The sequence below is a fragment of the Manacus candei genome, unplaced genomic scaffold, assembly GCF_025592945.1.
Source record: "Manacus candei isolate 608988 ecotype Guabito, Panama unplaced genomic scaffold, ASM2559294v1 h1tg000067l, whole genome shotgun sequence".
Taxonomy (NCBI): Eukaryota; Metazoa; Chordata; class Aves; order Passeriformes; family Pipridae; genus Manacus; species Manacus candei.
In genome coordinates, this window is record NW_026138115.1 from 5252294 (window position 1) to 5265973 (window position 13680).

A 13680-nucleotide genomic window follows, 5' to 3' on the forward strand; every position below is an offset into this window, starting at 1 on the left:
GTCCTGCTTTTTTGCTCTTTTCAGTAGCTCTAAAAATGCTTTCTAAAATGCTTTCTAACTTCAATTTTACCAGTGAAAGAATAAAAAAAAAAGACCCACAGCTGCTCTGCTTTTGTGTGAGTGACAGAGGTGCACAATAACCATGAGTCAGGCCTTTTTACAGATCCTATCATTAACACCATTACCATTTTTACTTAAAAAACCCAACAACCTTTGGCTGAATTTATCACTCATGAACAAGGGGATGTCCTGAACATTTGGTGTGGATTTGCAGGCCATTCTTTCTGTTTCTGTTTCTCTCATGAGGCAAGACAACCCTGACACACACTGAAATGCATTTTAATGTTACTATATGGAGGATGGAGGAAGGATTATTATGCACAACTTTTTTCTACTAGTAGTGCTAGGCAGCTACAAAATACTTTTTGTCCAAGGATTTCCAAGTGACATTTGCCTCCTAACTTCCACTGTAGCACGGTGTCCGACAATTCATTTTTGTATATCAGGAGACTGAAGCCTTTAGGAGAAGTAGACAAGTCACCTCGGTCAAAGTAATAAACAAACAACAATTTGGTTAAATTGTCATCCACAATGACAAAAAGCAAGGGTGCCAGTCTATAATACCATGTAACATTTGTGTGATCAGTTGTTTTCCCTTCACCACACACAGAGTAAGTCTGAAATCCTGCCATTGTGAATGTGTGTCCATACCTCGTAAATAAGCTAAATCACCTGTTAGTATTTTAGGAAATTGCTCAGAATGACTCTTCATAAAAAGAGGAAATTAGAAGTTAAGTCAAGTTGTATATTCTTGTGTTGTTTTTCCCCTTGGTACTTCAGTGGCTGTTTTTTCCATGCCTTGTATTTGATTATTCTTATTTATGGCATTATATTACAAATCCTGTTTAGCTATTTATGTTCATCCAGACACAGAAAACAATACATAGACACAAAAATAAAAAAATTAAGTGTAAGGATCATCTTAAACAGTTTCAGAACTAAAAGTATCTATGAAACACGGCATATTTATGCTGCTACCTGGTTTTAAATGCATCCTAGATCAGAGAAGTGCCTAATGATGGTCTGACATTGCGCCTCTAACAGAAATGCTCATGTTTTAGTGGAAGCACAGTCCAAGCTGGTTAGATATTAACCAGTTCAGGCAATATCCCTTCTGTATATTGAAAAGATAACTTCTGAGATCTTATTTCCTGTCTAGGCAATGCCCTAATCTGAAATGAGATCTCATTTCTGAGTTAAGGGAGGTGCTTGATTTGGAAAACTAATTTCGATATATGTGACTTAGAGTGAACTCCACATTGCTTTACCAGGATAAATAGACAATTTGCACTGCCACTGTAATTAGTCCACACTAAGATTTCTAGTAATTTCCAGGTTTTTCGTGAAACTTTATTGAATGTTGAGTTTATTTATAGCAGAGAAAATCTGAAATAAATCTGCCAGAGTCAATTCTATTAATCCAGGCTTTCATCAATATTAATGGCAACAAAATCTAAGTTTATATTAAATACATTGGGAGTTTATATGATTTAGGAGTGTAAAATATTGCAATTACACTGCTTAAATTTTTATTCAGTTTATAGCAACCAGTAATACCCATACTCTTTGTTCAAGAGCTTACCAATGTGGGTTTACATGGGTAATTTTATCTCAGGCTGTTTGGTATTTGACATAAATCCTTCATTTCTGGAGTAAACTAATAATACAGCTTTCTATTTTTGAAAAGGAGATTTAACCTTCATATTTGTGAATGAAAGCTGGAAATCCTGAGTCGAGAAAACCCAAGCCATGAATTATTTCTACATAAAATCTCAGCCTTTTAGAGGGGGGGAAAAGGGTTTATTTTCATTTTAATCTTGGTCTTACTTGTTGAATGATTGGTGCTGGTGAGCCCATGGGGGTGTACACATACATGTATGGAGGTGGGAATGTGCACTTTTTCTTAAACACTGAACCTGAACTGGAGTGTACTGGAACCTTTCTGAAGCTCAGAAATGTTTTTCCAGGTGGTGTTTCTGGTAGGTTAGTCACTGCCTAGTGTATGGAAAATGAGAATCATGATATTCTGGGTCCAGACATAGATGTTCAGTATTACCTGGGCAGAATTCTGACTAACAGGGAGGGCGGGTTGTATTCCACCTAACAAGCTCACAAAAGACAGAAAAAGACCTACCAAGTGACACCAACATGATCAGTCTGCCATTCACAAGGTATAGAGACCAAAAATCCACTCAAAATTCTTGTTCTGTTATTTCCTTTTTCTAGAAAAAGCAAGTGAGTCAAACAAAGATCCGGGTGATCTCTACTATCCTCTTCATCCTGGCAGGCTGCATTGTCTTTGTGACAATTCCTGCATTCATCTTCAAACACATCGAGGGATGGACAGCGCTGGAGTCCATCTACTTTGTGGTTGTTACTCTGACTACCATTGGCTTTGGTGACTTTGTAGCAGGTGAGCAGCTTCAAGCCCAGATGCTGTGCAGGAGGGCCTTGGCTCTCAGAATTTGTTTTCTGGGGTAGAGAGGAGGCTTTTCACAATGTGTTATATTCCAGTGAAATGATGCCAGTTGTTTTTGTTGGGGTTACTGTGCAGTAGGACACCAGGTTGATTTAAGATCCAGGTGCCTTGCCATCTGCAGATTACAAGCCTTCAGCAGTGTAGATAACAGGAGCCTGGGAAATCCTGATTATCCTTTATTGTGCAATGAATTATGCACAAGTCAAATTACTTTCCCATTGAGTTCAAGATTTGTATTAGTCCATTAGGGCTCAATCTGAGGCTGACTACAGAAGCAAGTAGCTCAAATGATGAATGGAGGAAGGTTTTACAAAGTGGTGCTGAGCCCCAGGTCTCAGTGGTGGGTTGCTACTACAGGAGCTGCAGCATTTCAAAAACTGCATTTTGTTCTCTAACTTTGGCAAAAATTGTTAAGGAAAGCTTATGTAGAAGAGAAGGACTAATGGGGTATGCATTTTAGTGCTTGGAGGATACTCTCCAGAATTAATACAGTACCAGCAGGAACTGTAAATATCCACCCTTATCAGTTTCCAAAGAGGGAGTCAAGATAGTCAGCTAGAGAGACGAGAGATATTTTCTTTTCGCACAGCGGCTTTGCTAACAGAAAGGTAGTTAAAATAAGTGGATTTTTCTCCCATCAGTGCATGACCTCTACTCTTCATTCCTGTTAGCAGTCCTAATTAAAGGCATTAAGATATTTATGTTACAAACAGTCATAATATGCTACTGTTTTCTTACTTTCTATGAATCAACAAAGCATGAATGAGTTAAAAACATCAAATAAAACTACAGGGAAATATAAAGTTTTCTTTGCTGAAGAACTGCAGACAAGTCTTTGTAGAGAAGACTACTCCTCTTTTTATGACACAGTGGTATACAAGACATGAATTATTGAGGAAAAGAAAAGGTACAGAACAAAGAAAGACTCAGATGTGAAGAAAAAAATGTTTAATGAGCGTTCAGTTACAGAAGTGATTGTATGAGCTTGGTTCATTTTAACCACTTAAATGTGTAGAGAAGCTCACTGAAATTCTGTCTTTGTAGTATCATGCTGTGAAATAAAAATAATTCACCATATTTTTTTTAATCATATCACACTTCAGTATTGTTTTCTTTAATAATATAATAGTAAAAAAGTTCTGAATGTTAAATTGTTCTATATGCAACATGATTAGGAGAATATAATCCACAGCTGGGTGGCTACTAACAAGCACAGTTTTTCAAAAATCAAATGGAAGACCCTGGATAAGAAAACTTCAGAGGTGATTTCATGATAAGAGTTTAAGGCAGGTGATCACCAGGAGATTTGGGTTTTATTGTTGGCTTTGAGAGAGATTTTCTGTCCCTTTTATTTTCTGTCACTTTAATCTCTCAGTATCTCTGTTCCTTCAACATCAAATCAAAAATACTACATTGTAATGGGTAAAATAACATCAATGGAGCTATGCTGGTTTATTCCACCTAGAACATTTCCCAGCTCTTGGTAAAATAGTAAGTTTTTGTACTACTGTCAGAAATATAATTGTAGATGAAGCTTGAAAAAACCAGAATATCTGATAGGCTGAAAAAAGTGGTCTCATGTTTTCTCGGTCACCTCATTACTCTGTAAGATAGACCTAGACAATCTGTTTCCTAGTAAGCTTCCTCAGGGACACATATGATCAGAAGAGGCTTGTACCATGGCAACAGCAGTTACCGCCTCCCATTGTTTCCCACTCTTAAAGACTGGAAGAAAAGAGTGTGATTCAGGCAGTATATGGGGAGAGATTAACATCAAAACCAGTATTTGGGTCCCTGCCAATTCTCAAATGTCTGACCTTCCATGGGGATGTTCAAGCACCATACCTACATTTATATTGAGTTTTGATAAAATTAAAGAGTCATAGCAATGTCTCAGATTGCAAAAAGGAAAGGGTAAAATGCCAAACTGTGTTGTATAGTGATTTTAACAGGGGAAAATCCTAGAATCTCTCTGCAGTCATGCAGAGGTATCAGTAGGTATCTAGCTCTTGTCTAACCAGGCCTGGAGTCCAGAAAATATGCAGTCCTCTGCCTGAGTCTCCTGGTAGGCTGGCTGTGCAGGCAGAGATTTACACAAGTACCACCAAGGTGGTGTTTGTTCACCTGCACAGAGGAATACAGTGGTGCCCATGGGGCTGGGCAGACTCTTTGCTGCTGACTCTCTTCCGCTCAGGGCTGTGCCTGCTATCACTGGCTCTCATTCTTGCAGTGCACATAGCACTGTGATAGGACTGAGAGTCTCAAAAGTGAGACTGTGGTTGTTCTCTTTTGGAAAAGTTTATTTTATTCTGTGGTAGGCAGCAGTTTGGCTGCTACTGTACTTATTTTAGGCTCTTTGTAGTCCATTAGATTTGCCAAATGTCTCATTCTTGTTTTGCCAGCTCATCCTGAGACTTGCATGAAGAACATACAGGATCTTTGTTGCTTGCTTTGATCCATATCTCCTCTCAATTCACTGGCCAGAGAATGCACCCCTCTAAATGATACCCAAGCAGACTGTATACTGTATATCCTTATTTTCATGGCTGACGCATGGTTGGGTTTCAGTCAGATATCCTGATTTGGAAGGGTAGACAAAAGGGAAGACAAAGCTACATATCTTTCTTCTGCACATAGGTCTCTCAATCCTGTAGCTAAACCCAAAAAGCCTTATGGAAATTCTATAACCTAAAGGGGTTGATCTGTAAAGGCTGCAGGCACTTCAGTACAAGGAAGATTAGCTGTATATAACCTTTTTCTTGGATGTATGTTTGTGCTGTTGCAAGTACTATCAAAGCGGGAATTTCAGACTTGCTTCGGAGTACGAGTAGTATAAAGAAAAGTGTTTACTAGATGCTCTGGCAGGTCACATAGAAGCAGAAAAATAGGTAATTTTGAAGAGTTTTAAATTAAGAACAGACTGTGTTCCTCCCGTCTGACAGGCTTCTTGTCTATTATCAGAACTACAGTGATGTTGTCAAGAGTTAAATACTTTCAGACATTTCTCAGAATTGCAGATATTTTGTCATAATTTTGGCATCTTATGATTCCTAAGCATAAGTATATGCTTATTTCAGGAGGAAATGCTGACATACATTATCGAGAGTGGTATAAACCCTTAGTGTGGTTCTGGATTCTTGTCGGCCTTGCTTACTTTGCTGCTGTCCTGAGTATGATTGGAGACTGGTTAAGAGTCCTGTCCAAGAAGACACAAGAAGAGGTAATGATTAGTAATTTCCCACAATATGTTTTAAAAACTCCTCAAGATGACTTGAGTGTTATTTGGACAGTTGTGCAATGGAAACCTCCATTAAAGACAGCTACATTTGCCCCTGAGAACTCTATACTGGCTCAGTCAGAGGGCCAGTTGAAATTATCTAATGGGCATTTCCAACAATAACTGCTCTGTGACTCTGTGGCCCTCAACAGGACCTTTGGTGGGACTGAACAGCTCCATCCATAATCAATATGGGAAGATACATTACTGTACTGCTGCACTAGTTGTTGTGCTGCTCTGAAGCATATTGATTTAATTATATGTGATTAATTTTGCCCACTCCAGACCATCTACTGCTGACCTTACGAATCAGGAATTTTGTTCTTTACCAAGGAGGGATTAGCATGAACAACTCTCATCATGTAACACAGCTGTAAAACGCATGGGGTGGCAAAGTGTGACACGGGCAGACAAGTTATATGCCCCATAAGCCATCAGCTAGTCACTAATTGGTGTGTTTAGAGATGGATGGACATGGTGCGTTTAGAGATGGATGCAGTGGAGATGGGACCACTCTCTGATTTTGTGTCAGAGAAGGAAGTGTTTATGCTGCTGTTCTAAAGGAAAGACTGTAGCTTCATTTTGCTTTTTCTTTTTTTTTTTTAATTTTTAAAAATTAATTTCTCTTTCTTCTTTTGCAAAGGTTGGAGAAATAAAAGCCCATGCAGCAGAGTGGAAAGCAAATGTGACGGCTGAGTTCAGAGAGACACGGAGGAGGCTCAGTGTGGAGATCCACGACAAACTTCAACGAGCAGCCACCATCCGGAGCATGGAGCGCAGACGCCTTGGCCTGGACCAGCGAGCTCACTCCTTAGACATGCTCTCTCCAGAGAAGCGCTCTGTCTTCGCTACCTTGGAAACAGGGCGCTTCAAGGCCTCCTCTCAGGAAAGCATCAACAACAGGCCTAACAACCTGCGCCTTAAAGGGCCAGATCAGCTTAACAAGCACGGGCAGGGGGCATCCGAGGACAACATCATTAACAAGTTTGGATCATCCGCTAAGATGACCAAAAGGAAAAACAAAGACCTCAAAAAGACCATCCCTGAGGATGTGCGTAAAATTTATGAGACCTTCAGAAACTGTTCTTTGGATGAAGAAAAAAAGGAAGAGGAGACAGAGAAGATGTGTAATTCCGAGATCTCTTCTAGCACTGCAGTCCTGACCAGCTGTATCCAGCAGCACTCAGACCTGGAAAATGGAGTGATTCCCAATGAAACCAAAGAAAGGGAACAAGAAAACAAAGCGTTACTTGAAGACAAAAATTAAATATAAAAGATGCTTGACTTGAATTAACAATGTTAGTGGTTTTATATGTATATATATATTGAGACACGTGCCTTATACAGACTCCTTATTCAATCTCAATTATATAGCATCGAGGAATATTTCACTGTGCCATACTCAAGCTTGCTCTGCCAAAACAAACCAGGAACACAGCACTGCAGAATGGCAACAGAAAGCTACGCACATGGAAATTTCAGCCTGTATAAGATTACCAGGGCAAGACACAAGGGAAGGAATTGAACCATGGCAATATCACCAGAGTGCTCCTGCCGTGGCATATTAGACGAAGGGCAGCTATGTAAGAAGAGCCTGTGAAAGGGATGAAAAAGAGTGTATCTTTGTAGGGGATTATGCATCCATAAAGCCTTCCCCTGGTGATTAAAAAGAGGAGAAATGATTGGAGTGAACTAAAAACTTTCAGTAAGGCTTAGTTTACGTTTTGGCACGTGATCCAAGCTAGTTTTTTTTCCTTTTTTTTGAGTCAGATGCATTACCTTTCTAAACTCCAAAAGAATGTCTATGGACACAACCACCAGCTAGGTGCTGGTTTGAAAAATCAACACAGGTGTATGTAAGGGTTGGATTACTCTTTTCATTAAAAAAAAAAAAAAAAAAGAAAAGAAAAAACTCCATGGGTATTTATCTTAAGCAGTGACAAAAAAAAAAAGAAAAATGGATTTTTTTCTCACAAGAAAGTGCATATGAAGAAAACGCAACATCTCATGCTATGTTGTTTAAAAGAAGAGAAACATCAATTTAATATTTGGCTAAGTGTATAAAACAGTGGGCCAAGTGGTTTTTTTAAAGAATTTTTCAGTCACACTTTCTACCACTGAAAAAAACCCTTCAATTTTAATACTGTAAGACTATGAAGACAGAAGGGAAGCTACAGCTTTTGCGTGCTGGCAAACTGCTGTTCTCTGTAGCTGAATCTGAATTTTAGGCATCAGAGCATATACACAAATCAAATGAGGGCCAGGGCTACCATAGAATCTCAGGGTTCTCTGCCCCTTTTGCTGGGTTTGGGTTTAGACATAAGCTGCTGTCATAATCTCAGAAAAAAAAAAGAAAAGAAAAAGGAAATTTAGGAAAAGAAGTTAAGAAATATATGGTGGTAAACTTTTAAGTGCTTATAGCTTTAAGTGCCATTAATGCTATCATATTTTGTAACTTTTTAAACAAGTACTTTGAATTATTTGTTTTATTTCCTTTCAGGTACTCTCTTTGTTTGACAGTTGCTATCTCTTTTCCTGATAAAAACTAAACATGAGCTCTCTGCATTTCTAGAGTAAAGAGAAATATATCCAAACTGTGGGCATTTTTTAAAAATCTTTTGTGCTGTCTGGACATATGGATATAAGAAATAGAATTGTCTCTAGACTTCACAGTAAATATTCAAACAAAAGGCTGCAAAATAATTAATGGGAATTGCAAAACATACTAAATTTTTTATAGCCTCAGCCTGTGGGCTACTGCGTGTGCCATTTCAGATAGAAGATTTTGCATGCTGGAAATGAGATACACATGATTGTGCCAGCAATGCTTTCTCTGTGCTTTCACAAAATCCTAAATATTCCTGCAATTCAAACTGTAGGCTTATAGGTAAGGTGAGCATGGATATTGATCTCAGAGACATACTGACTCTTGCAAGCTAGTCAAACATACGGACACTTGCAGATCATACAGACATGGATTTTTGGAATTGCATGCCCCCCAGAATGCATGTGTCATTCTGTGATAGTTTCTGAGATTTTATGCACAATGAGCCAACTCAAAATCAAACTGGTCACCACAATACATGATTGCCATGGCTATGAATGGAAGCATGGCTGTGCAAATACAAATTTTGATTATGCCTATTTGCAAATCTAATGATGCTGCAGGATTTGCAGGAGTAAGCTGAATTCCACTAGTGCAGAGGAGGAAAGTTCGTAGTGTGTTCTGTCTGCTGGTTCACTTCTCTTGAAATGTCAAATTGTCTTTCTAATTTCATTATCTCTCTGAAAATTAAGGATGAAAAAGCAATGTTTGAAAAATTTCAGGTCATTTGGGATTGCTCTAACTCAGTAAGATCCAACAGAAATTGAATTCTGGTTAGTTCCGCAATGAATCTCTTAAGGTGCCGGGCTGTGCCCTGGCTTTATCTTACCAGGGGCAGGGCAGTAAGCCCAGTCCCCAGGGGAGGTTTCATCAGACTCGAGAGCTGCCATGGCTTCTGGAGACTTTTACGCCAGGCATCCCTGTGCTCAGCTTCATAAACGTGCAAATGGCAACTTGTGGCCATCCTCAGATTCCATCCTCCTCAAGCCACAGGCAGACACAATCAAGGTGCAGGTCTGTTCAAGCATCACAGTTCTTCAGCCTTCCTATTGCTCCTGCTTTTGGGCAGGCCTTGAGTGTCACATATGAGCAAATGTTCTGAAGTCTCATGCAGAAGCACAGAGCATCATTTGCTAATTCTGTATGCCGGGATGAATAAAGCATACCTGGATGCACTAAGGTTTTATGTTCAGATCTGGGGTTTTATTGTGGTGGTGGGAGGTTAGGATTGAAATCTACAGTTTAGATTTGGCTTTTAATTCCAGAAAAGATTCAGAAGTGCTCAGACATGTGATTTGGGTTCTGAGAATTAAAGTACTGCCTTGTTACACCATTCTGTGCTTTGCATCTATGAAGGATCAGGCACCCAAAAGTATCCCATCTGACTCTGAAAGCATGCAACAGTGCTAACAGTTCTCCTTGGTTACCAAATGCCAAGACCAATGTCATGCACACAGTGTTACCTATTCCTTCAACTGAGTTCTCACGAGAAATGCTTGCCTGCAATGGAAAAGTTCTGCATAGTCACACAGACAGATGTAATGATATGGAGATGCATTTTCTATATGTGAAATATAGGACTTAGTCATAGCCAGGGCATTTCTGCTGGTTAGGATCAGGGAAAGTAAACCCTGTCTTGTAGAACTTGTCTCTGTGAGCAGGGAGTTGGACAGGGGGCAAATCATGGAAAACAAGTCAATGTGGACAAGTGATTGAGGAGGCGAAGTTTGGTGGGTAAATTCAGAACTGTTTGCTCTGGTGGGATAGAAGGTCAATGAAATCTTGTCATAGTTTTAATGTAAACTTTCTGAGTTCTCAGTCTGTTCCCTGTCCAGATTCTAGCTGATGGTGTATGTGTGTCTCATTCTACTGTCTGCTTGTCATGCCATGCAGGAGCCCCTGGCTGACATTTTATCAGCTGTTTCTTCAGCACCTCCTGGTTTGGGATATAATAGTTCAGGGACAAAGGGTGATACTGAATAAACTCTCAGTGAGATACTGAGCAGAGAGAGCATTTGATGACCTTTTGTATGAAAGCAAAATGCTCTCTTTCATTCCTCTCCATTTCTGTGTCTGTGAAACTTGCTTAGAAAGCTGCCAGGCTGCTACCGGAATAAATACTTTCTTCTATAATATGACTCCCTATTAAATACCTCAGTATGCATAATTTTTACTATAGTATGGGAAGTGCAAATGGTGTATTGCATGGGGGGCCAGACAGAAATGTCTGACACCTAAAATAACATTTTAATGAGCTAAATTGCTTTTCCTCTGGTAAAGGACATCCCTTTGTTTTAATTATATGCAACAGTTTGGGAGAGAATCTCAGCTCAGACATCAAGAATTTTATGGCTAAAATTCTCATCTTCTGGCATTTAGTAATACCTATAAAAAACTTATTATGTTATTTCTAGTGAGGCTGTTCCACCATTATAGAAAGTTTTAGAAAAAGTAGTCTGAACCATATCCAAAACTCCTTGCTCTAAATTAGGGCTTTTCACAGCAGCCTGAAAATAAGAAGTCAAACAAAAGCGTGGTACCGACTTTAGCACTGAGATCGTCCCCTGAGCACAACATGACTTGACATGGGAACTGGGACCTGAAAGAATAAAGGAAACGTGTTTTTCTGTAGCCACAGCCCTCACACACAGAGGATAACTCAACTTTTGTTTTCCAGCAGCTTTCAGCCCCACTGTCCACTGCCTTGTGCAGGAGAATTCTGCTAAGCCACTTTGGTGATCCTCCTGAACCATTAACCATCACTGAACTTGTGCAGATATTGCATGAGTGGTTTCGAAAACATGTGTAACTTCATCCATGTGGCAGTCTGTGAATTACATTACCCTTTAATAGGGAACATTATTTCTAATAAATCTTATTAGAAGTAATAGCAAATAAAATTTAAAAAATACCAGTGATTTATATTCATAAAATCTGATTTTGGTTGTTGCTTTGAAATTATAAATCATCTGAGCTTCTGCTGTTTGGCTTTATGATGTCTCTAGTACAAGTCTGCTTCTTCCAAAGCCATTAATGGACTATGCCAGAGACTTTCTATAAGATTCTCTAACCCATAATAAATGAAAGTGTATGTCTAAGAGTTCAGGCTGTTAAAAACCCTGTCCTTAAAAAAAACTGCATTTTCCTGAAGAATTTGTGTTTATGCTGTACATGGGCTGTTTGTTTGCCAGCTTTCATTTACTCAGGGGTTTATTTGTGTTGTCAGATTGCATGATGTCTGCTACTCTCACTTTTTCCATCGTCCACTAGAAGTAAATTACAGGCAAAGACCAACTGTTATGTTGTGTACTAACGTAGAATAAGAACTCTTCTACTAAACAGATATAAATTAAAGCTAACTGGGAACTGCTTCAGTCCTCCCTGTACATTTGCTTTTTCTGAACTACGTTTTGTCTATCTAAGGCCAAAATCTGCTCCCATCAAGTCTGTGCAGTAAAATGGAGGTGGCTTGTTATTTTTAAGCTTTTTATAGCAAAGTCCTGCTGTTTTAACTCATCTCTACAGTGCCGTTTATACTTACTGGAATGGCATTATATCAATACTAAATACAAATTAGCTCAGCTTCAGAAACAGTTCCCTAGGCATTTGAATATCAATGAAAACACAAGGTAAATCAACACAAATCTGTGGAACTCAAGTAAAGGCTTGTAGATTAATGTATGAAACTGGTTGCCTGAAATATATCAGCAAAAAAGTGTAGATCTGAAAATTCCTTTAGGTTGCCAAAGTTTTCCCAAGGTCCCTATCTCCTTTACTACCAGTAGCAGTTACTCTCCTTAATACCATTGCTGCAGTTGTGAGAGCTAATTTGGGGTGTCCTGATGTAACCAGCACGTGATCTGTGAGCTGGATCATGGTGGGTTGGGAAGGTCACTCAGAAGGCAGGACATATCCACAAGGCTGCTGAGTTCAGGAACCAGCTGAAGAAAGGTCCCATGCAAACGTGCGCATGCCCAGCGTTCACATGGCACAAGTAACTGGTTCTGCACACAGATTTACTGGTGATGCCTCCCTGCTCCATTCAGCTAGATGTGAACTTGTCGTGCTCCCTCGTCTCTGGTTACAGGTCACATAGGAGCTGTCTTATCACCAGGAAATACCAGTGCTGCTGCTTTTGGAGGAAAGTGGACATTTCTATAGCATGTGGCTTTTTGAGGCAAATAGGATCTGCTTTCTGTGGCTGATCTTGAGAGCAAACCACAGGCAGGTGATACTTGGCATGTGAGAGAGAATACTTTTGTCTCCCAAATATATTCTACCTTCACAGTCTTTTTTTCCTGTGAGAGCTGGGTGCTTAAAGAGTAAAGCTTATGATGTCTACTGTGAGATGTAAACCAAACATACCAGCTTTCAGCCTACCATTTAGCAGTTTCTCAGATCCTGGAGTCATGTATTAGCTATAATTAGAAAAAGGCAGGGTTTATGTCTAGATCTCAGCTTCCCAACAGTTTAAATTTATTCAAGACAGTGTTTCAATGTAGTTTTAGACTGATTTTTTTCCAAGTTCTAATAGAATTTGATTTGGACCTTGGACAGGACTGAGAAGCCATTATTAGTAATTTTCAGCTTTGCGTTTGAATAAGAACTTTCTCAAAATTTGGGGAAACATTTTCTTGGGATACTGTTCAACTATTTTTCCTGATCAAATGATACTATAAGCAATCAGCAAATCCAATTGCAAGGATGTTCTATCTACTTTCTTGTCTCTGTCCTTCTTTCACTCTCTCTGTAAGATTTAATGGTGCTTTAGAAAGGAATTCTCAGAAAAAGGACAATTTCCTAAATGTCATTACCAGGGTACAGAGCAGAATGTGCTTGTACCATCTTGAAAAGTTTTGCTGCTATTGTCTTTATTTTATGATGTAATGTTTTACAAAGATTGAAAAAAAAAATTGCAACAAAGACTGTCTGGATAAACTCGCTTTTCTTGTTTGTTTTTTTTTTTCTCTCTCTGTTGCCCTACCATCAAAAAGGGTAAAGGAACTGTAATTAAACTTCTGTTTTTCTCCTTAGTTGACAATCTAGTTTGCCTTATTTTCTGGGTGTCTGATTTGGGAAGCCATGGTGCTGGGCTGGTTTCAAGAGAGGCACAAACTTCCAGCCATACCACTACTCATACTGAGCCATTTCTGCATTTAGTGACCAGTCAGTAGGGAAGCAAGAAACAGAATTTTGAGGAGGCTCTGTCTCTTGTTCCTAGTTTCTTCCCATGGAAATTATTTGCCTGGGTGGCTGGAA

The 13680-nt window shown here is 39.2% G+C and overlaps 1 protein-coding gene across 4 annotated transcripts in view; it reads left to right on the top strand.

The window, feature by feature from the left end:
- Positions 1 to 13454, top strand: part of KCNK10 (potassium two pore domain channel subfamily K member 10) — a 70322-nt gene extending 56868 nt beyond the window's left edge. For all 4 annotated transcript variants that reach the window (XM_051806653.1, XM_051806655.1, XM_051806656.1 and 1 more), the window contains exons 5-7: positions 2287 to 2473; positions 5617 to 5759; positions 6460 to 13454. In XM_051806653.1, the coding sequence (XP_051662613.1) occupies positions 2287 to 2473; positions 5617 to 5759; positions 6460 to 7083 (954 nt within the window). In that variant the 3' untranslated portion in view covers positions 7084 to 13454. The remainder of the gene's footprint in view (positions 1 to 2286; positions 2474 to 5616; positions 5760 to 6459) is intronic.
- Positions 13455 to 13680: the final 226 nt, after the last annotated feature.